This window comes from Notothenia rossii (genome assembly GCF_949606895.1).
Source record: "Notothenia rossii genome assembly, chromosome: 7".
In the NCBI taxonomy this organism is placed as follows: domain Eukaryota; kingdom Metazoa; phylum Chordata; class Actinopteri; order Perciformes; family Nototheniidae; genus Notothenia; species Notothenia rossii.
The window spans coordinates 31,388,550-31,411,083 of NC_136905.1; the positions used below are offsets into that span (position 1 = coordinate 31,388,550).

Genomic DNA, 22,534 nt, shown 5'->3' on the forward strand with positions numbered 1-22,534 from the left:
TTGGCTGCATGCTTCAGCCTGGCAGTAGTAATGTGTGTGGCTGCTGCTAACGTTTGGTATGTGTGTTTTGTAGATTTAATGCTCACAGTGATGGAGGCCTCCAGCTTCACTCCATCAGTGTACAGCGTTCACGCCCTGACGCTGCTGGCCGAGGTAAAACACTCATGTGATTCAGCAAAACCTGCAGTACTCATGCCATCAGCCCCCCCCCCCCCAGTTATATATTGTTCATCTTGATTATGTCTCGAGCTGCTCCCACTCACATTTAACGGCCATGTTTAGGCTTGTTGCTCTAAACCACAGCCTTGCATCACACTCACCTTCCGACAGAGATCCTAAGAGCTGAATTACAAACACCTCCCCACCCCCACTTCAATTCCTATTAGTGGAACAATAAATCGATCCACTGGACTGAGTGTGGTGCTGTGAATCAGCGGCTTGGCGTCTTCAGCTCAGTGTAGAGCTAATGATGCCTGTGCTTCACTGCTGTTAGCAGCTTATACTGTAGATGAATGGGTTTATTCCAAGCAATATATCACTCAAACGCTGCATTGCACTTTGTTGGTGAAGTAATATACATACTTTTCCAGACAAGGAATCAAAGAAAATCTATATTTCGAGATGAGTGCCCACTTTCTGTAGCGAACCCACTTAATGTTGCCATGCCTACTGGCAGCATATGTAAGACTGACCTGAATAAATGGGGATTTCCAGGTGCTGGCTCATCTGTTGGACATGGTGTTCTACAGCGACGAGAAGGAGAGGGTGATCCCGCTGCTGGTTAATATCATGCACTACGTCGTGCCCTACCTCCGCAACCACAGGTAGGGAGGACATTGTTGCTACTGGGAATTTTTCTGAATTTCTGACAAAAAGTTCACATCTTAAAATACATTTCTGAAATATTATTCACATTATCTTTGGGTGACTTTTTGTTTTTAAAAGGATATGTATAATACAAGGAATTTTCATTTTTACAGGCGCAATTATGCTTTTTTGGGTGTTTTCCTTTTCCGATAGTGTGTTTTTGTGCATGTAAATGTACTGCAAAGGCTAACTTCCGAAATGTAATGCCAGAGGGAGTTTCTCTCCCACACAGTTCCTGGTTTCAGACAGAGGGTGAAAAGAGGTGCTGCAGCACAGGCAGTATGAGACAAATAAAGAGCTTTTTGAACATTAAAGCATGGAGACATGTCCCAGTAGAGGCAACAAAGGCAAATCTGAACCTGAAAATGAGCATAGCATGTCCTGTTTAATTCAGTAGATTACCGTTTGTAGGCAGGGGCTTCTCTGCAGCTCTAGAATACTTTATTCTGATATTTTCCCCTTACCATATATTTTTGAATAATTCTGCAGCCCTTCTATTCACATTTAAAGTATCAAGCATGAAGGTGCAACACTTGAAAGGTCAACGTCATATGAAAGCTTACAATTTCCTGTTCCTGCTGGCAGTGCTCACAACGCCCCCAGCTACCGGGCCTGCATCCAACTGCTGAGCAGCCTGAGCGGGTACCAGTACACCCGGCGCGCCTGGAAGAAGGAGGCCTTCGACCTCTTCATGGACCACACCTTCTTCCAGATGGACTCCTCCTGCGTCAGCCAGTGAGTAGGAGAGGAGAAAGTGACACTCACAGATGGTGTTAACATGTAGCTTAAATGGTGACAATGACGGCAAGAGACGTTTTAGAGATACCATCTTAAAGGAGTGTTACACCCAAAAATAAAAAGTCAGAGATTGTCTCTGTTATCGTTGAATTGAAACTCCCATCTAGGTGTTAGGCAAACCTTATGCACAGTATTTGCATCTTTTCTTGGTCATCTAAAAAAAAATCAGTGTCAGTGTTTTTTTGTGTGTTATTTTTCAATGTTATTTTTATTTTCAGGGAAATCCTATTAACCACTGTATACAGTTTTGCTAAATAACATAAGAAAAAATACATAATAAAAAGATTAGGACAAATAAATAATAGATTCTAAAATAAATTGATAAAATATTATATTTTTTAAAAGCACAAAGATACTAACTAATTGCATTCATAAGGAATACGAATCCAACCACATGTCTATCTATCTTCTATAGAGGGACGTATCAGAGTGCTTTATAACAGAAAAAGTCATTTTGTATATTTTTTATTATATTTTACTTGACTAATGGTTTAATTTAATTTCACCACATGGATTACTTAATAAAAAAGAATATTTCACCGACAAATACAACCAAAAAGTGTATTCGAACAAACGCTTGAATATTGACCAAATATTGTTACAAATATATAATCTCTTATGTGTAGGTTGGATGGATGTAGCAGTGTTTTATAAAGGGTAAAGGCATGCCCTTCTTTTTTTAAATACCCTTTTGCTTATATCTATATATAATAGATTCATTTAATTTGACCGCATTGATAACGTACATGAAAATATAATTTCACCAATTTCCACCGAACATTTTCCACTGAATATTCCATCAACATAACTTTTGAATGGTGCACTTTATTGCCAGATGTAAGGGGGTTATGTTTGTTTATAAGCTTCATGTTTTCTGGAATATTAATCTCACATCAACATAATTTTCCCTATTTTTTTCAGCTGGAGAGCCATCATTGACCACCTGATGACTCATGACAAGACCACATTCAGAGACCTCATGAGTAAGCGTGACCATTCTTAAGTAGAGTTAGATTTATTTCCACTGTGAGTGTTTACAGACCATTCAGCAGCTCATCTTTTTCTTCCTGACGTTTGCAGGGCACTGAGTGTTTTGCCCTTTTCATGTTTTATTTCATGCAGAATTAATTGTCTGCAGTTACATTTCCACTGCTATTACTGTAGCCCATTCAGCTGCAAGAACATGCCAATGTGTCAAAGTAAAACAAGTCAAGTCAGTTTTATTTAGATATATGATATCACAATATCACAAATCATACATTTGCATAAGGGGGATTTACAATCTGAACACCCCCTATCCTTAGGATCTTGTTTAAGATTAAATAAAATGCCAAGTTCTAGTAGGATGAATAACGAGTGTGTGTGTTTCCCTTCAGCCCGCGTGGCTGTGGCCCAGAGCAGCTCTCTGAGTCTGTTCACTAACAGAGATGCTGAGCTGGAGCAGAGAGCCATGCTGCTCAAACGCCTGGCCTTCACCATCTACAGCAGTGAAGTGGACCAGTACCAGAAATACCTGCCAGACATACAAGGTAACACCAACACACATAAACAGATACTGTATGTAACAGCGGTAATCAGTAGTTCTGTTGTATGAAGTAACTATCCACAGTGGAAAACCTACAGTACATTATGTTCTGTAGACATGAGCAGCAGCAAAACTTATTTTAGATACCTCAAAAAGTGTTACAATATTTAGAATAGTTTCAATGCTTTCCCTTGCAGTTAGACAGCGCTTTCTCACAGGAAACAATTACCCATTATTTCTTTAAAACCACAAGACTTCTTTGATAAAAGAGTCATTTCAACAAACAACCCCTTTACGTAGTAAAATTACTGTTTTGAAGACAACGTAAAGCCGTAGGTTTAACACTGACTAAGAAAAGGTACCTATTACGCTCACTACTTCAAACGTTCCTTTCAATAAACGTTGTTACAGGTAACTTTTGCTATGTTTCAACTTGAGGTGTATATCCCATAACTGTGTCCTTTGTGAGTCAACGGATGATGCTATCTCAGAGAAACGAGGACTCTTAGAAAATAATTTGCATTAATGAAAAACGTGCAAGCCTCCTACAGCTTTTTGAATGTTTCATGAATGATAACAAACGCTTGTTTCTCTGAAATGGACATTATGATGACTGCATTGGGATGTATGAATGTATTATTTAACCACATGTGTAAGAAGCAGAGACTTTGGTGTGTGTTCAGAGCGTCTGGTGGAGAGCCTGCGTCTGCCTCAGGTGCCCATCCTCCATGCTCAGGTGTTCCTGTTCTTCAGAGTGCTGCTGCTGCGCATGTCCCCTCAACACCTCACCTCACTGTGGCCCACCATGATCACTGAACTGGTGAGAAACGCAGACTCACCCTTCCCTCTTGAGCTTACTTACTGTATCTTATTTCTATCCTTTAGACTCACACTCACAATCCATTACACACACTCAGTCACACATTCTACACCTGTCTCCCTGCAGGTTCAAGTGTTTCTTCTGATGGAGCAGGAGCTAACAGCAGATGAAGACATATCAAGGTAAATACGTGATCCAAACTAGAAATAAACATAAAGTACTTCTTCCTGTGTTCCGTTTGATAACTTACCCTCTCCTGTCCACTTCTAGGACGTCAGGGCCTTCTGTGGCCGGGCTGGAGACCACCTATTCTGGTGGAAACGGCTTCTCCACCTCCTACAACAGCCAGCGCTGGCTCAACCTCTACCTGTCTGCCTGCAAGCTGCTGGACCTGGCTTTGGCCCTGCCTCCTGAGAGCCTGCCTCAGTTCCAGATGTCAGTACCAACAAGCCTTGCTCATAATATTCAAGCTATCCGTTGAAGAGATTCTGGGTTAAAAGTGTGTCCGTCAGTATATAGAATTGATAAATACAGCAGGAAACATTTGCGAACAGAGTTTTACTGGCAAATATCAGTATCTGGATAGCAAGGGTTTGGAAATATGAATAAGATATCTTGAATATTTCTATTATTTAAAGCTCTGCTGCCTTGCTAAATGATGGAAATGATGTGACTTCTGAGCGAGTCCTGCCTCATTACAGGTACCGCTGGGCCTTCATTCCAGAGGCGTCGGATGATTCAGGGTTGGAAGTGAGACGTCAAGGGACCCACCAGAGAGAGTTTAAACCCTACGTGGTCCGACTGGCCAAGCTGTTGAGGAAACGAGCCAAGGTACAAAGAGACAGATGACTGCCTGTAATTAAGACTCTGTGCCGGAAGATACTTATTAAAAGCCTCTTTTTCATGCAGGTTAAATCAAGCGTCATTGTCCCCTACCTGCAGGATGTCACATGATTTGTTTCTACTTGTTATACATTTTCCCCTCCCACAGAAAAACCCAGAGGAGGACTGCTCCACCAAAACGCTCTCCTGGGAGCCGGGTCACCTGACGCTGACCCTGTACGTGATCCGCAGCATGGAGCAGCTACTGCCCTTCTTCAACCTGCTCAGCCAGGTGTTCAACAGCAAGGCCAGCAGCCGCACAGGCCCCGCCTACTCCCGCAACCCCACAGACACCTCCTTCCCCGGACACAAGGAGGAGCCCAAACTGGAGAGCCAGAAAGTGTTCTGGAGTCGAGCTCGGCAGAACATCGAGGAGATGGTGGAGAAAGACTTTCTGGAGGGTCTGATCAAGACGTGAGAACACAGCGAGGGGGAGGACAGGGCATTAACACACAACTGATCAACACTAGTGAAAAACCTCAACTTGTAAATTCAAAGAACAAGGGAATACAAATGAGGGAAAAATAGTTTGTACATTTTCTTTTGTATTTATAATGATTGTTTTACTTTTCCAATGCTATTGTATTTAATTTTAATTATTTGTAAATAAGAAGCAGCTTTGATGACTGAATTTTAACATGTCATGTGAGTCCTTTTGGACTAAGTGAAGATGCCGTGCCATTCCATATCGATGTGACTTAATAAAGATTTCTAACAGGAGGGTTACATGCACTACATTGTTATGAACTTTTAAATGATTTTCACTCTGTCCATTGTCTGCATATCCTCATATTTTGCCTCACATATTCATCATTTGTGTAATAATATTACACTTTATTTAGAGGCGCCTTTTCAAAGCACCCAAGACACCTTACAATTCAGAAAGATATTCTTAAAAACAGTACAAAATGAGAGTAACAGTGAACACGTAGATCTTTAATGGGGTGATTGTGTCAGACTTTAGGGTGTGTTGGGGAGGGAGTTCCAGAGTCTGGGAGCAGTGCAGCTAAAAGCCTGAGCATCCATGGTGACAAGGCGTGGGGTGCAAAACAGAATTCAGTCTGATTATTAGAGCATCCTGAACCTCATCATGAAACTCGGAAAGATGGAACTCCTCGTTGGGATTACAGGTATTAAACACTTTAGGATTTATTGTGGTTTGTCATGGAATGAAGGTGTTAATAATAACATTAACGATGGCTCTGTTCTACACAAGTGACCCAGTAAGCCAAGTCAGCCATCGTTAAAACACCTGTGTTTACTGTGACTTGTTGTTCCCGCTGTGTTAATGACAGTGTTATCCTTGATTCTGATCTGCTTAACATTAGATGTTCTGCAAGAAGTAAGAAGGAATGTTTCAGTGGCAGTGGTGGTAAGTTATTAAGTACATGGTTTTTACTGTTAGTGCAATATCAAGCACCTTGTTTATTCCCATGTCAGGCAGGATGGTAATATACTTCTGCAGGTACAGTATTTTCCAGAGCTATTTTACATAAAAAGAACATGTACATTTCTTTTAAATAAAATGCATTGTTAAAAGCTTTAACCTTTTTACTTATACACCTTACAAAGAAGCAGAGTAGTAGTAGTAGATGGCAGATCATGTCATTGTACAATTTTAGATGCAAAAAGTGACCAGTGTTTTCACAAAAAAGCAAAGATTATAGAAAAGCCAAATATGAATCTGTGTAGCAGAACTTCTTGTTTTTATTCACAACCCCATTTAGAACCTAATTTAGGAGTTTAATGCATTTCATTTATCACTCGGGGGAATTATTTGTCTAATATTGTTTGATATCAGGGTAAAACATTTTTTATTATAACGTCTATGCTTTTGCTTTAACAAACTTAATTGTTATGATGCCATGACAAAGAATGATGTGCCTTCGAGTGAGGGATAATAGATTGAATCAACATTATAAACACCGACAGAATGCCATAATTAATGGAAATGGAAGTATTTGACACCATTACCAAAAATGGTATAAGGACTTCCACTTCTATTCAAGCAAAGAGTTGTCCTGCATATCAGCACCATGGACAGTGACGAAGGCAGCTCCTCATTCTGACTGGCTGCAGTTTGACATAGTTTACTAACAAATAATGCTAACTGAGGCCGCACGCTTCATATGACCTTCATCGTGTGGCAGCAGCACTATGAGAAACCAAGCTTGGCTGTAGAGTAGCTGTATTAACCCTTCCTGTCCTCTCCCATCCACAACCTCCATCCAGCTATCGTCTCTTCCCAGCTCTCGCGATGACAGAGGCAGCAGCAGGGTTGGTAATACAGCGTCACCTGACTCCGAGAAGAGGGCGTGGTGATGAGAAATAAAAAGATAAATTAATAATTAAATAAACTGGAGGATGCACATCCACTCGGAACACCGCCATCCAACTACCCGGGTTTAAAGCGCACATCGCCGGGGCTTGCAGGCTGACGGCGGGCCGCAGTAGAGAGGAAGCACGGGAGGAGGAGACGGGAAAACAGCTGCACTGGATGCTGGGGAGGATGATGATGATGCCATCCAGGACCTGATGTTCTCCCACACACCCCGCTGAAACACAAGGACTGTCGGGCTGCTGGTGGAGGGGATTATCCAGGAGGCTGGAGGAAGGAAGCAGGGAGGAGGGGAGGCAGCGACTCGCATCATCCGGTGTCAGGCCCACAAATAACGCGGAACAGTAAGAAACTGAAAGGAAAAGCCTAGAAATAAAACCAGGATTTAGGGTTTTAGCAGTTGCCTTTATTTTGAACGGATATCGATCTCCAGGGTGGACAAGACAAGAAACGCGTGCAGATCCAACACAACCAGCCACTATTGTTATGCAACTGAGATAATTTCCAATTCTATTGAAAGTGTCCTGGTATTTCTCTTCTAGAGCTGTGTGCCTGTGGTGCTTTCGAGGGCAACCGGGATTACTGACACCGGGGTCGTTCATTTCGGTGTGTGTGTGTGTGTGTGTGTGGGGGGGGGGAGGTGGGGGGTAGGACCGTAGTGGCCGCTCTATAGTCTAGGTTTGGACTCCACGGACAGAGAAGATGTCGGGGCAGACTCTGACGGACCGCATCGCCGCGGCGCAGGCCGGCCTGACCGGATCCGAGGTGGCCCGGGCCGTGTGTAAAGCCACCACACATGAACAGACAGCTCCAAAGAAGAAGCACCTGGAATGTGAGTCATCTATCTATATATCTATATCTATACATCTATATCTATATATACATATCTATCTATCTATCTATCTATACATCTATCTATCTATACATCTATACATCTATACATGTCCTCATCTATGTGTCCTTTCGACCCTCCATCAATCTTCCTCATGTAAAACTAGGCCACGCACCAACACCACAATTGTTGCCACCCCCCATCCATTCCTCCAGTGTGTGTTAGTGTGCTTTGGGGGGTTCATCAGCATCACAGTATGTGCTTACATGTACATCCATATTGTACACACACCAACATTATGCTTTAATTGAACAAACCACCTATTACCACTTACAGCGGGGGTTTCTTCCCCCATTGTGCTGGTGAGATGAGCATCAGAAGGAAGCCACAAAACCTTAAACCAGGCACTTACTGCCTGGAGACCGGCTCCCTCCATGTTGCTCCAGTGGTGTATACTAAACAAGCCTTTGCTTGGGTCCCCTATGATAGTGCAGAAAGGTGTGTGGCACTGCAGCATACATCACTGCCTGTTTTCTTGGTGCAATTTGTTGAATTGTTGGCATGGTACAAACAAGGGAGGGAAAGGATGGAGGAAGGGTGCCAATTCAATTTCAAACGCGGACATAATATCTGGAGAAGCCAAGCCTATAAAGCATTTGGAAAAGGCTTAATGCAGCATTAACTGTAGATATGTAGCATATTTGAGAGCAGTTATCAACCATCCCTGTGAGCATCCACACATACATTTGATTAAGATGTGATGAACAAACCCACAAATGATGCTACAGTGGACTTAAGGAAGGTGATGTTTAGAAAGGTGTCACAGGGTGCTAGAAGGGTTTGCTCTTCATACACAAACATATGTGTACATCTCCATGAATCTTTAAGTCATGATGCACCAGAACTGAAATTGGATATCTATTGCCACACACATAACAACAAGTTATCTTCCACTCAATAAGTCATACAGCTTAGCCGATTAAAGCCCAGATATTAAAAAGGTAGGATCAGCGAATCCCTACTTTATTTGACATCAATGTTTATCTTTTAGGTTCTCAAAATGTAATGGGTTCTTCCTTGGTCCCTCCTACACAATTTCACACATTTTCATGAAAGTCAGTTCAGATTAGTGGACTATAAAAGTATAAACTTATTAGATAAACGTTGGCCTTCAAAGATCCTATACACAATGTACACATACTTTGGAGGCCTTCCTCATCAGGACATCATTTAATCTGACATGTATGTAATTATCTTAACCACAGGTTAGTGTACAGATTACTTATTAATACCAGACATGCACTGTTGGACCAGATATGAGCCAATCCAGAGTTAGCCATTCATCATGTCCTCAGTATCAAATCTGAAGAAATGGACCAAGATGACAAACTCAGACCCAGCGGGAGGAATCGATCCTCCTGTCTGTTCGTGTTCAGACTAAACAATTTGAATGAATGATGAACTGCGTTGAATCATAGCCGAGGGGAGCTGGCCAAAGTTTGTGTCAGCACTCTGTTGTGGTGAATACAGAGGAAGCACTGCCCTCCACTTTTGGCTCTACCAGTCACCTACAAAATACACAGAGCTCCCTCTGACTAATGGATTGTTGAATCCATGAGCAAAAATACTTATTTCTTTATGTCCCGAGGGTGTGGGAAACATCTGAAGCAATTGGAAACAGGACTCAGAGAGACACGAGGAGAGTTGGAGCTTTGATGGCAAACACTGACGATTTATTTGGAGTTTCGGCCGGAGAATTGACAAGACAGGTTTTGTGTCACCAGTTGACACGGCGGTTGGCAAACCAATTCTGAAGAACTCTTCTGCAGCTCGAGGTTTGAACTAGTTCGGACTGTAATAATCAACATTCTTTATCAGTGAGACTAAACAATTATGGACCCTGAATCTAACTAGCTCTCGTCCATAGAAAAGAATGTGCACCAGGGAACCTACGCCCCTGAACAGTAAACTACCTCATGGCGGCTTGTGCTCTGTCATAGACTGGCAACAACAATGCGCCCAAGCTGCCCCTCCTTAAGAGAGATAGCAGCAATACCCAAGGCAGTAGACATATGCCTTGGGAAAGGAGACAGTGAGAGGAGAAAATTATGAACTGGGTCGAAGGTTGAATACCTAAGCAAATTATTCCCAAACACCGAGGTTCTGCTCCTTCAGCCTTGCTTGGTCATGGTTTGACTAGTAGCTTATAGTGGCTAATGAAAGCTAAAGTTAGCAAACGTTTAAACAGACAGCTGTTTCGTAGAGATTAATAATTCAGTTTGTGGACTTTTTGGGTTAGTTACTGTTGCACTCAAGCACATCATGTGTATGTCTTTAAAGAAACTACCTCGACATGTTCTGGGTTAACAGATGGCAAATGCTGTCCTATTATCCTAAAATGTCGGTCATAGTGGCCGCTGTTTAGCAAACGATATCACCAACTGGCTATCAAACTAAATACGGAGATGAAAACTCAAAAGCATAACTAGTAATCTTTACGAGATGACTGTGTTGGGCGGCAAAGTGGTGCAGTTGTTAGCAATGTTGACTGACAATAAACCCAACTTTCTGTGTGGACTTTCCAAGTTCTCCTCGTGTTAGCGTTGGTTTTCTTCATGTTTTCCGGATTCTGTCCAGAGTGAACCCTTCCTTTTGACCAATGATAGCTGGGCTCCAGCACACAGTAATGCTATAAAAGGTTAAGTAGTTACACATAATGGATGAATACATAGCATACATTTATCCAAATCACTTTAGCTGTAAACTGTGAGACTTCAGAATTCTTTGGTCACATTTGAGTATTATGCCGAAACAGACAAGAACTCAGTGAAGTTAAACCAAAAAAGTAAGGACATCTTTGTTTGTATACAAACTCTTTCAGTACAAGCAGAGTTCAGGTTTGTTTGGTAACTTAAAACAACTCATAAGTAAAGGGCTTAGGTGAAAGGTGAATTATTTCAACAATGGTAGATATGCCTTTGACATTACATGTAATTTGATCCACAACTGACATTTACCCAATGTGCTGCTTGGGGCAACTGAAGTTCATCGTTTTTTGTGTCTGCACTGTCAGAAAACCTGTTGCTACATACATAGCAGTCACAGTGTTCTACACAAAAGACCCTTTATGCATTATTAATTACATCATACATGACAATAATCTTCCTAACCATAATTGTATTTTTGTGAAATGTCTTTCGAAATAGAAGTCCATCTTAATAAAACTGCGTTTCAGTACATAATATGTTCCTTTACCAATCCACCAGCATCACCAGTCATCTTCATAATTAGCCTCTCCTTCCACTCCAACGATCTTCCCATCGTGTTAATGGTCTCTGGCATTAAGATGGGTCATTTCTGCTGTTTGCACACATTCACATGTATTTAGCATGTTTTGCTCCTGGACATTCCATCTCCTACTAAAGTACATGTACATATTTAAATTATATTAAGATGTTAGAAAGATATTATTGATTGCAATCATTTCGTGACAGTAACAGATTATCTAAAATGGCCGAAAGATATCTCTTATCATGCTTTTCTCGTCATTCTCCAACTGAGTTCCAGCGTTGCGTTGAGACGACCATTAAGTAATGTAGTCGGTCAATCTGATCAGCATCATCAAAGCAATAGAATGCAATACATTTAAAAAAAGAGGATTAACCTCTTCAATTATCCTAGTCTTGAATCCAGGCAGGTCTTGACAGAACCTATCCATAGTCTACAAATAATCCTTTATGGTTTGTTCCACTGAAAGCCAAATGTGTATTGGTCTGTTGCTCGGCTGATCATCCAGAGAGCAGCCGAACAGTAAGCTTCTCATGCTGTGACCCCAAAGCCCTGACAGAGAGAGAGAAAACTCAAGAAGCTTTTAGACTGAATTAGGTCCTTCAGCTTCCAAAGGCACCACGACATTTTTCTAGCAGTATATATTTTTGACAGTTTCGAGGCAGCTGTTAGCTTAGTTTGTTTGTTTTATACCCTAAAACTAACCTATAGGGTTGGGATCAATTAACATTTGAGCCGGCACTTTGAATTCAGTTCCAGTACCTTGAATTTGTATTTATCAACCACTGTTTTCTCTTTCCTGTAGTATGGTATATAGGTTTTTGTGCATTGGTTTTCGGATCAGGGGGTCACAGGTTCAAACCCCAATGCAGTCAGCATGTCGTTGTGTCCCTGGGCAAGACACTTCACCCCAAATTGCTCCTGGGGGGATTGTCCACAGTATTGAGTATGTAATTCGCTTTGGATAAAAGCGTCTAACAAGTGACATGTAATGTAATGTAATGATACGACTGCTTTGTTTACTTCCGTAACATACTGTAGTGACAACAATATGAAACACTTACGCTTCTATTGGCTAGCGCTCCAACACATTATACATGATATGGCTAAGGCTTGGGACATCTCTAAGCGGTTGACTAATCACAACAGAGCCGGCCAGCTAACCAATCAGAGCAGACTGGGCTCTGGTTTCAGACAGAGGGGGAAAAGAGGTGCTGCAGCACAGGCAGTATGAGAAAAATAAAGAAGTTTGAATATTAAAGCATGGAGACATGTCACAGGAGAGGCACAAAATACAAATATGAACCTACAACTGAACATATAGGGCCCCTTTAAAGTTCAACATAGTGGAATGAACATATGATGTGTCCCTTCAGGCCACAAATTGCAGACTATATGGAGGAGAAAAGGCTTCAACAACAAAGTAATCCTAATATCTGGAAAATAGTAGGTACTTGTCTCTAGGGCAAACATTTCCTGTCTATATTAGGAGCCTGACAGATGACTGCGATACAGAAGTCCTCCAAAATCTAAAAAGATTAGAGCACAGCAGCACAGATTGCCTGACACCCCACACGGCCCTTGTGTGTCTTACAGAAGGCTCTCGATAGCTTATAGGCTGCATGTGTGTGCCTCTGTGGGCATGCGGGAGTATGCCACATGGTGTTGGCAGCATCCCAGAGAAAGAAGGAATGTTTTTGTCTTTGTGGACTTAAGTAGGGATGCAGAGAAAGAGATTGCAGCTGTGAGTCAGGAGGATAATGACTGGGAGCAAAGAAGATCATTGCCTAGAAGATCTGAACTTTTTGTCAGTGACAAAAAATCTTGAAGCTATGAATGATAGGAAACGTGTAAAGATGGCCATCACTAGTAGTGTTCATGAGGATGAATATGGAAGTACGCAGATGATAAATTCTTAAATTAAAGACACTTTACTTCGACACTGAACAAGCAAAAGCCATGCATCTTCTCTCGTTTTCTTTGTGACTACTACTGACTAAATATGATCTCATTTGGCATGTTTGTTAACCTGTTGATTAGGAACAAATGCAATGGGATTGATTATTATAAGTACACAACATTTAAGAATGATGTGGTTTAGGAATGGGCATGAATCTAACATTTGTACAAGAGAAGTAGCTTAAGGGTTAATTTAATCAGTTTTACTTTAAGCTAACATTGCTAAACACCGAATTGAATGAATGTCAGAGAGCAGCATGCTTCATTTACACACAGCGTTTTATTCTAACCTTCTTAATCTCCTCACCTGCAACACATTCCATCAGGGCTGAGTTTGGGACACTGCACTGGACACTGTCTATTTGGATTGATAGGGCTGAGTACATAACACAATATCTGTCAACTGCATCAATTCAGTTTTCAATTATAAGCCTGGCACACTCCTTTCTACATCATTCTGCGGCTGCAGGACATTGAAATTTAGCTTTATAACCAAAATCAGCTGCTGCCAAATAATTACTTCAATCAATGGGCCCATTTATTTTATATATCCACCATGAGGCAAGAGAATGTTGGACAGACACTTTTTATTCTCAGTGTGAACCCAAAGGCCCTGAAGATGGAGCAGAGGACATGCAGGGTGGCCCACAGGGTAACAACAAGAGAGAAAGTGTAACAGGGTTTGAAAGTCTGCCAAATGAAGATGGCTTTGCTTCCCAAAACACAGGCTCTGCCATTCTCTTGCTTCTAATAGCCTCTATCTCCATCTACTGCTGCTAATGTCGCCCTAACCTCGTAATGCTCTTGCTGTTGAGAGAGTGTGACGGATTTATAGCTAGAAGGTTATGTTTTCCGAAGATGTATGTGCTTGGTTTCCTTCTCTTCTTTACATACATGCAGACTATGTTCAAACCCAGACGATGTTAATCATAATAACCTTGTTTCTGATCAGGATTTAGGACTGTCTGCATTTCTCTGCAATAATGATCACACGCTCTGCTGTCACTCTAAATCGGGTCACTCCAATTAACAGGTTGTTTAACACATGGATGCGAGTATACTCTGCTCAAAGCTAATGCAGGATACATGGACCTGTGTGTGTGTGTGTGTGTGTGTGTGTGTGTGTGTGTGTGTGTGTGTGTGTGTGTGTGTGTGTGTGTGTGTGTGTGTGTGTGTGTGTGTGTGTGTGTGTGTGTGTGTGTGTGTGTGTGTGTGTGTGTGTGTGTGTGTGTGTGTGTGTGTGTGTGTGTGTGTGTGTGTGTGTGTGTGTGTGTGTGTGTGTGTGTTTGGTGATGGGGGGAGGAGGCAGAAGGATAGGCGGTTAGAAAACATAAACAGCGTGCTGAGTCCCCTTTCACTGCTAAGGTGCTGTTGCCACAACATGAGTCACAATCAATGTGTTGCCACATTTGAGGGAAAGACTGTCGCCCTGAAATGGGGGGAGGCGTTGTAAAGTCTTGTGTGTGTTAGCGCATGTTCAAGCTATTTTCTTTCTGATATGTTCCTTATCTTACATGCTTTAATAACCTACACATGCAAAGCTTGTACTTCAAGTGCATTGCATTTAGTATAGTCAATCCAGTTAAGGCAAGATGTACTAATAATAGTTACAAATCTTAACATTTTGCTGTTGTTTTTAGAGGAATAGCTTGATGTTATGAGCTTATTTACTATAATATATAGAGTATACATTTCAGGTTATTATGCGTATTCGTTTACTTATATTAGGCTTTTAGCTTCCAGTTCTTATACTGTAGTTGTCAAAATGATCCACCACATAACGATGCAAAGTTTTAAACTTGTAAATGTCTTGAATTCAAACAATACTACTTGGTTATGTTAAGGCCACAAACTACTGAGACATTTTAGGGCTAAAATAATTATGTTCAGGTGTAGTTAAAGGAAGTTGTGTACATAAGTTGAGTAGTTAACATAAACTAGTACACACTGGTTCTGCAACTAGTTGTCGTAACGTGCCACGTTTCTCATCTAACTCAGCAAAAACAATAACATACCTAAATATTCTAACCCTTGTAAATAAGTGGCTTAAGTTGTAGTAGCTGTTACCACTGGAAAAAGCTATACAATAAACACCTGTTTGGAAATATTTAGGTTCATAGCATCTCTTTTGTCAGCTGTTTGCCTTAGGATTGTATTTTTGCTTCGTATCAACCAGCCAGATTATATGTATAAAGGTTATCATGTCTCCTGGCAACAGTAGCTGAAGCTCTCATGTCCATGGACTGTCAGTCAACTCCTGTAGCAGGAAACCTGTCTTCAGTCCCAGTGTGAATCAAACATTGAAGTTAAAACAGAGTATTCATGTTTTTTGGCATGCCTGAAAACGCTGTCAGTGTGGATATATTCACTGAAACTGCTGCTAGTTATTTTGTTATGCTTCTTCACAGTTACACTCCTGTGTGTTGGGACTCGTTTTCAGTGGTTTAACATGCAGCAATGTGACATCTCCAACACCTATATGACATGTTTCACAGGCCCATGACTCGCTAAGATACAGACGTAGAGCATATAACATTGCGTCTAGTGTAAGAACGGCAATAGCTTGTAACAATTATCTTATAGTTGTAGGCTAATTTTATTCAATTTGAGCTAAAAGACACAATCACAACATGCCTGAGATGTATTGTGTGTCTTCTGAAAGCACAGTTTAAGTCTGTGTGATTATTCTCTACACGGAGGAAAAGTATCCTCCAGCATCTTCCAGACTTGCTGTTCAGTTAATTGGTCCTCGTATGTTTTTCCTTTTGCCTCGCCCACTCTATCGTTCACCCGCCACCACCACTCCTACCCATCTTTCTCTTTTATTCTTACTACTTTATAATGATTCTGTGCTGTGCTTGCCTAATGGCCAGTTGCAGTGAACAGAGGAATGTGAGAGGAGGTTGGTGAGAGCGCTCAGCATGAACTGCAGTGCTGATCTCACAGCAGGGATCTGTGAACACCCCAGAATGCCTCTCTCATGTCAAACACTGTGTGGGAGGAGAGGAGGACTGTCTTACCAACAGTGTGTCCAGATTAATGAGCTGTGACCAGGATCCCCTATCTGCTTCAAATCAGAGCATCTAATTCACATGCATTTCTCTTTTCTGAATACCTCCCACCTCCTACCTCCCTCTTGCCATGCCTCTCAGTCTTCTTTCTGATGTTTGTTGGAGGTCGCAATGCCCTTGCCACTGCTACTCTGAGAATGAAAACATTCATATTAAAGTTGAGTTCAATCTCTGGGGGGATTTTTTTATACCAAAATGGCAACAATCTATATGCTGAGGCCTAATATACATGAATTGTCCTGGCATGCAGGTAATCAGCTGAGCAGCCTATCCAGCAGCTCATACGTTAAAGGGCCATGTCTACATCCTGGCTCCATTTGAATAATGCACAGGGGCTCGGGTTCCCTTCTGTTTTATTATTACTATATCTTCCTGCTGAGTTCTGCCTCAGGTCCTGAATTCGCAAAAAAAAAGTGTTACAAAAAAGTGTTTCCTGTCACATATAGTTCTCCAAAGTTTGGCTTAATTTTAAATGTTATGCGACCCTACAGTTTCTCCAATAAGGAATGATCTACACTTTGACAATGAACACAGTAGGTTTATACTGTCTTAACTTTAACTTCATGTGGAATATCCAAGTGAATTGGAGGTATGAGGTTATGAACAAATCTTCGTTAGTAATACAGTGATAGAATCACTGTTGAAAGCACAAGTTCAATGTTTGCAATAAAGTCTGTGTAGGTTAGACAGAACTAAACAAATACAGCTTTTACTGTATCTGTACAAATAAGAAAGAACATTTTCTTGGCTGCCTTATTTGATTCAGCATGGGACTGCAGGGTGGATATTTATCTCTGTTCCCTCCTTTGGAGCAGAACCTGCAGCCATAGAGATGTTCTAGCCTCATGGGAGGTGAACAGCTAACAAGGGATGAAAGGAGCTGAGGAGGACAAAATGAATGAACAAAGGAAAAGTTGTTGGACTGGTCAGGAAGGAGATATTTGGCCGAATTGTCGGAGAGCATAGTAGTGAGCAAACAGTTCATTAGAGCTGTGGGCAAGAAGAAGGGAAATAGACTCGAGCAGATATCTGGGTGCTTTGTTGAACAATGAACGAAGATGCACTGAGCAAAATGTAACAAAGAAAAGGTGTAAACTACAGAAACAACCCTGTCATCACCACACAAAAATGTTTGTTTTTGTTTTCTGAAGCTATGTAGAAAGGTACTCTTCTGATGCTAACACAAGTGGCTAGCTAAACAGTTCAACAACGCAAGCTAACCGACCATGTTCTGTAAGTTGTTTAGCCTTTAGGTTACTGTTCATTAATGAGCAGGCAGCATTTTGGCTGGTACCATGATAACACACTGCTGAACAAGCTACTAATGTTTACTGTCAATCCAACTAGTGGGCTACAAGCACTAGCCGCAGACTAGCTAAAATGTGAGCGTATTGCCTGTCCCCAGTTGAGTTTATCCAAAACTTAAGCTAGCTAGATTAAACTCCTTAAATATTAGAAAAAGCTAGCAAACCAGTAACTACAAATCTGGTTTTCACAGCTTATCTTTTTTCTAGCGTTAGAATATGTTTCTGAAATAGTTCTGTAGCTATACCTTACACACTCAAGCTGCTTAATGAATCTTCTACTGGATTTTTTATAACATATGGTAATGAAGGGTAGAAAGGAACACATGTTTAGCCTGCATTCAAAAATAATTTAAGATAATGTGGAATTTTGAAACTCTAAAATTACTATAAAATCCACATGGGTATGTCCTAATATATTTAACAAGTTTTAGTTTTACATCCTATACGCTTAAGTGTTCTGTGGTGCATTTTTGCTTGCCCACATTGTTTCTGACCTCATGCTCATAGCTTTCATATGACTTACATTTATTCATTTGTTTGTAAAATTAAAATAAATAAATATACCAGTGCATCACAGCAAACACAATCCACCAATGGCTGAGTGAAATGTCACAGGAGCTAAAGCTTATATGAAAACAGCGCTGCTATCTGCACCCACCAGCATTATGTGGCACGCTGGCTTTCTCCTCAGATGTCACTTCCATCCTCCACAGTGCCTGCTTCCCATTGGCTTCCTCTTTGTTTTGCTGCCACACGACATTGGTACGCTGAGCCACTGAGCATTCTGGGTATTTTCTCTCCTTCCCCCTGTATGTTGCTGGAGGGTGAGAGGAGCTAAAAATAAACTGAGCTCTCATGGTCCGTTCATGTGTAGCTCAACAAGGCATCGTGCAGCATGGCTCGTACTGCACTGAAGGATTAGTGAATACACTGATACAAGTCACCTATACACCTATGATAGAAGATGATTGATAAACCGTTTTATGATTTATTATGACATTAATGATCAGCATAAGAGGTGTGTGCAGGCATCAGCATTCATTTGAATTCAGTGCTGAATCTTACCGCTTTGTGAAGGCTGGTATGACTCACATACGATACATCTGGCTTTGTTTGGATGACTCCTATCAGTTTGCTGCTGTGGGAGTTTGCACCTGAATATAATTTCAAAGGAATGTGACAGCATACTTGCTTCAACTGCAAATATGAGAGCTTGTTGCCTAGGAAACCACCTTGGCATGTCCCCTTGGTACATTTGTAAAAATGAGGAAGATGTTGCAGGTGTGACGTGCAAGTTTGCGTCTGTGCGTATAGGTCTGTCCTGCGGTGAATTCATAGAAGCTTGTTTTCAGTTTCACTCACACACACAGCTCTGATATCACCTACAGTTACTGATATGTTAAATGGTGCCATTTAAAATCAGAGTCCTGGCAGCTGGGTGTTGCAGGTGGGCATCCTCATATTGTATTCAGTGACAGTTATCAGACTGTAAGGGTCAATAGAGCACATGAGTCCACAGTGTAAAAGTAGAAGATCTCGATCAATACAACCCCAATGGTTTACCTGCTACAGGGATACAGTGTACATCTGGACATATTCAATATGTTTGTTATTGACAAATGACCCCATAAATAAAATGACAAAAAAGAAGAATGTTCATCCCTGCTTTCCTCGGAATAGTTTTTTTGTGTTTTATTCTGGTTATTTGTGCGGTGCTTTACCTCTCCTAATCAAACGCAATCGAAAACACATTAAACAGCCATTAAGGTGCATTGAGTGACCTACCTTTATTACAATACACATAACCATATTATTGTATTCCTTGCAGTTCAGGAACAAAAAAAGCCCAAGAAATAACCATATTTCTTAGCCCCATTGGCCATTGTTATTGTTATGAATGAATATGTCACTTGAATGCAACCATTTTATGTGTTTTTAATAGTTTTCTGACAACAATAGGTTGAAGTTATAAGCTATTATGAGCTGTGTCCAAACGGGGGACATGCTTTTTTAAGGGATCAGTTCATGTCTTTGTCCCCAAGGTTAGCTTTTTGCATGGAACAATGTCCTTTTGGGAGAATTGTACCAGACATTTCATGCATAACAGATGAGCCTGCATATTGTGCATACATTTGTTTAGCTTTTCTAAAACAAGAGTTCTGAGTCTGACTCATGCGTGGCTCCATTCTAAAGAGTTGAGCATGAGTCTCTCTCTGTGTGTATGTGGCCTGCGTGTTTGCATGTGTGCCTCCAAACATGTGATTCTGACAGGTATCTTTTTCTCATGTTTTTTCCTCCCTCTCATTTTACAATGGCACGCACGCTGTAGAGGATGTGACATGCTGTCCTCTTTTTGCTCGCTGGGCTACACAAATGACGGATCAGGTGCTGTCTCTGTAAATGAGAGCAGGGTAGAACGTGTGTGTATGAGTCTGTGGAATATATAGCAAAAATAAATGCGTTGAGGCTCTTGTAATCCGCATGTCACGAATAACCTTGTGTAACAGCTAAAAATCCCCAGGCTTTGATTGAAAGGCATGTTTGTATGCTGGGAGACTGAAATGTCATTCTAGGACAGTGCAGGAGACTGCGTCTTGTTTGACAAGATCTCACACCCAATCCGGAAAATAGGTCAGATAGGTCAGGCCCTGCTACAACAATCTACATACTCAACTATAGGGTCAGTTTGGCACATTCTTAAACAACAAACCCTGTATAAGGAACTTTATACAGGAAATGTTCGATTGTAACTTAAGTTAAATATGTTAGATAACATGTTACCTATGTTACCTTAGTTATGTACATTGCAACTCATTTTAAGTATGCGAGTTATTAAGTATGTTACTTAACTTTGAACCTGACCTGGAAGGGATTCAAGGGACCTTGAATGCATTTTTTGCAGGATTATTCATGCGATCTCTTTACAACAACGTTAAGTCAATTATCCAACACATTATAACATGACTGAGTTATGTTCCTTGTGTAATGTTATGTAACCTAACCTACCTTCATAAAATAAAATAAGCCAACATTGACTTTAGTTTCACACAAGGTAAAAGTCCAGTGTTCTTCTCTATGCTGCGTCACATGACTTCCTCTTTTACTCCCACAATAACAACCTCGAGAGCGTGCCAATTCATTTTTTTTGCCAAAATAAGTATTTTAATATAATGTATTTAAACATACATAAATATTCTATATTTTATATTTATCTGAGCCTTTTATTGTACGTAACGTAAGAAAATGATTGCCTTTAAAAATAATAACACCATGCAGCCCCTTATCCAGAGGATAGGCAATGTGAGTGTGTTCATCTGTGATATTGCTATTGGTGAAAGTGTTTTTAAAGTGCGTTCAGGTTTATAAAAAATCAATACTAGATCAATGGAATATTATTTTAGAAATGTTGTCACTCTAATTGAACAACTTTGTATCGATCGTATGGAAAAGGTGTAATTCACTATGTGTTAGTCTGGCAGGGAAAAGTAATAACATATTTACGATTCAATTTGCTTCATTCTGCAACATGCAGGATATGGAATTTGTAACCAAGTATGCCAGTAATTGATATTCAGCGTGACTATCTGTGTGTGCTAGCGCTTGAGAAGGGCCACGTATCGAGCTGCCTCTCTTTCTTACTCACACTCAAACATGAATAATTGAAAAGGAAGGTGGGGGGGAGACGGTGAGTCAGGACTTCATGCTGAATTGTTGTTCAGCATCTCAATCAGAGCGGAGACTCTCTGCCACTTTCTCTTTCTCTGTCCGCAGGAGTCTTTTCAGCTGCATGCTTCAATATTTCCCAATAATCCATCCAGCATCTTTTCCAACAGATGAGTTTACATGCCATAAGGTTGCAACAAATCATTACAAACATATTTCTTGAGTTACAGCCCTTCTCATGTTCTTATTGTACTCTTTTTAGGACATGATTAAGTGTATATTAAGGGGATCGATTAATGTAGAGTTGTAATGGTCGTGACTGTGCAGCTCGTCTCGCAGTCTGGCAAAAGCAGCTTCCCTCACTGTGGGAAACAAGAGAGAGAGACAGGCAGAGCGACAGACGGAGATGGAGACAGAAAGATACGCAGAGATGAAACGCGTAGGATGACGCTGACTCATCAGCCCTGTAGGGATTATCCTTCTCAATCGGAGTGTGTGTGCAGTGTGCATGTTTATACAGTATGTGCGTGTGTTTCCTACTACTGAGGAGGACATGCACAGCATTCATTACGCATGATGAAAGCATGATGGAAAGCGCTAGCAGACTTGTAGCTCGGCTGTCAAAGCAAAGTGACCTTGAATGCGTTTTTGCATGAATGTTCGTGCAGTCCCTTTACATCTACACTCACTGTGGGCTGCTGGACTTGATTTATTCATGGGAATAAAAACATGAATTATAAAGCAGGAAATGAAAATCACTGGTCAAAGATTATAGTTCTCATGATAAAGAGAATCACTAAATCCTGAGACTCTTCATCATTAGTTCTATCTCCATCTTTAGTCTGGATGTAGAGTAATCCAGACTCATTGGGAAAGCACAAATCTCAGCCAAGGCCAACGGTGCATTTACATGCTCCTTGGAGGTCATTTCCCAAGTAGTGAAGTCGCTCTTCCCATTTTGGTGGATTCAAGTGCTTTAGGTCAAAATATGGAATAGGCATGGATACTAAAAAGTAAACTTTGATTACTTTTTCTGAGTTGTTGTTCCAATATAAGGTGAATCTTGGAATGATATTCAAAGTGAAATATAATACTTGTATCGTCCTGTTATCCGGATTTGAACCAACATTTCACGGGTTCTTCCATGAGCTTATTTTCATGAAAACTGGGCCAGTAGTTTTTCC

The 22,534-nt window shown here is 40.9% G+C and overlaps 2 protein-coding genes across 7 annotated transcripts in view; both read left to right on the forward strand.

Moving 5' to 3' along the window:
• The window catches only part of dop1a (DOP1 leucine zipper like protein A), a 47,929-nt gene extending 42,317 nt beyond the window's left edge, over positions 1-5,612 (forward strand). For 5 of the 6 annotated variants that reach the window (XM_079691911.1, XM_079691913.1, XM_079691912.1 and 2 more), the window contains 10 exons: positions 74-153; positions 715-824; positions 1,453-1,602; positions 2,587-2,648; positions 3,042-3,194; positions 3,874-4,010; positions 4,137-4,192; positions 4,281-4,445; positions 4,712-4,841; positions 5,002-5,612. In XM_079691911.1, coding sequence (XP_079548037.1) covers positions 74-153; positions 715-824; positions 1,453-1,602; positions 2,587-2,648; positions 3,042-3,194; positions 3,874-4,010; positions 4,137-4,192; positions 4,281-4,445; positions 4,712-4,841; positions 5,002-5,310 — 1,352 coding nt within the window. In that variant the 3' untranslated portion in view covers positions 5,311-5,612. Of the gene's footprint in view, positions 1-73; positions 154-714; positions 825-1,452; positions 1,603-2,586; positions 2,649-3,041; positions 3,195-3,873; positions 4,011-4,107; positions 4,193-4,280; positions 4,446-4,711; positions 4,842-5,001 lie in introns of those variants that run through there. The other variant, XM_079691916.1, reaches the window with a different exon arrangement.
• A 2,320-nt stretch (positions 5,613-7,932) lies between these two features.
• The window catches only part of snap91a (synaptosome associated protein 91a), a gene marked incomplete at its 5' end in the record, with an annotated part of 37,015 nt that continues 22,413 nt past the window's right edge, over positions 7,933-22,534 (forward strand). The window contains 2 exons of the mRNA XM_079692763.1: positions 7,933-8,062; positions 8,399-8,424. Coding sequence (XP_079548889.1) covers positions 7,933-8,062; positions 8,399-8,424 — 156 coding nt within the window. The remainder of the gene's footprint in view (positions 8,063-8,398; positions 8,425-22,534) is intronic.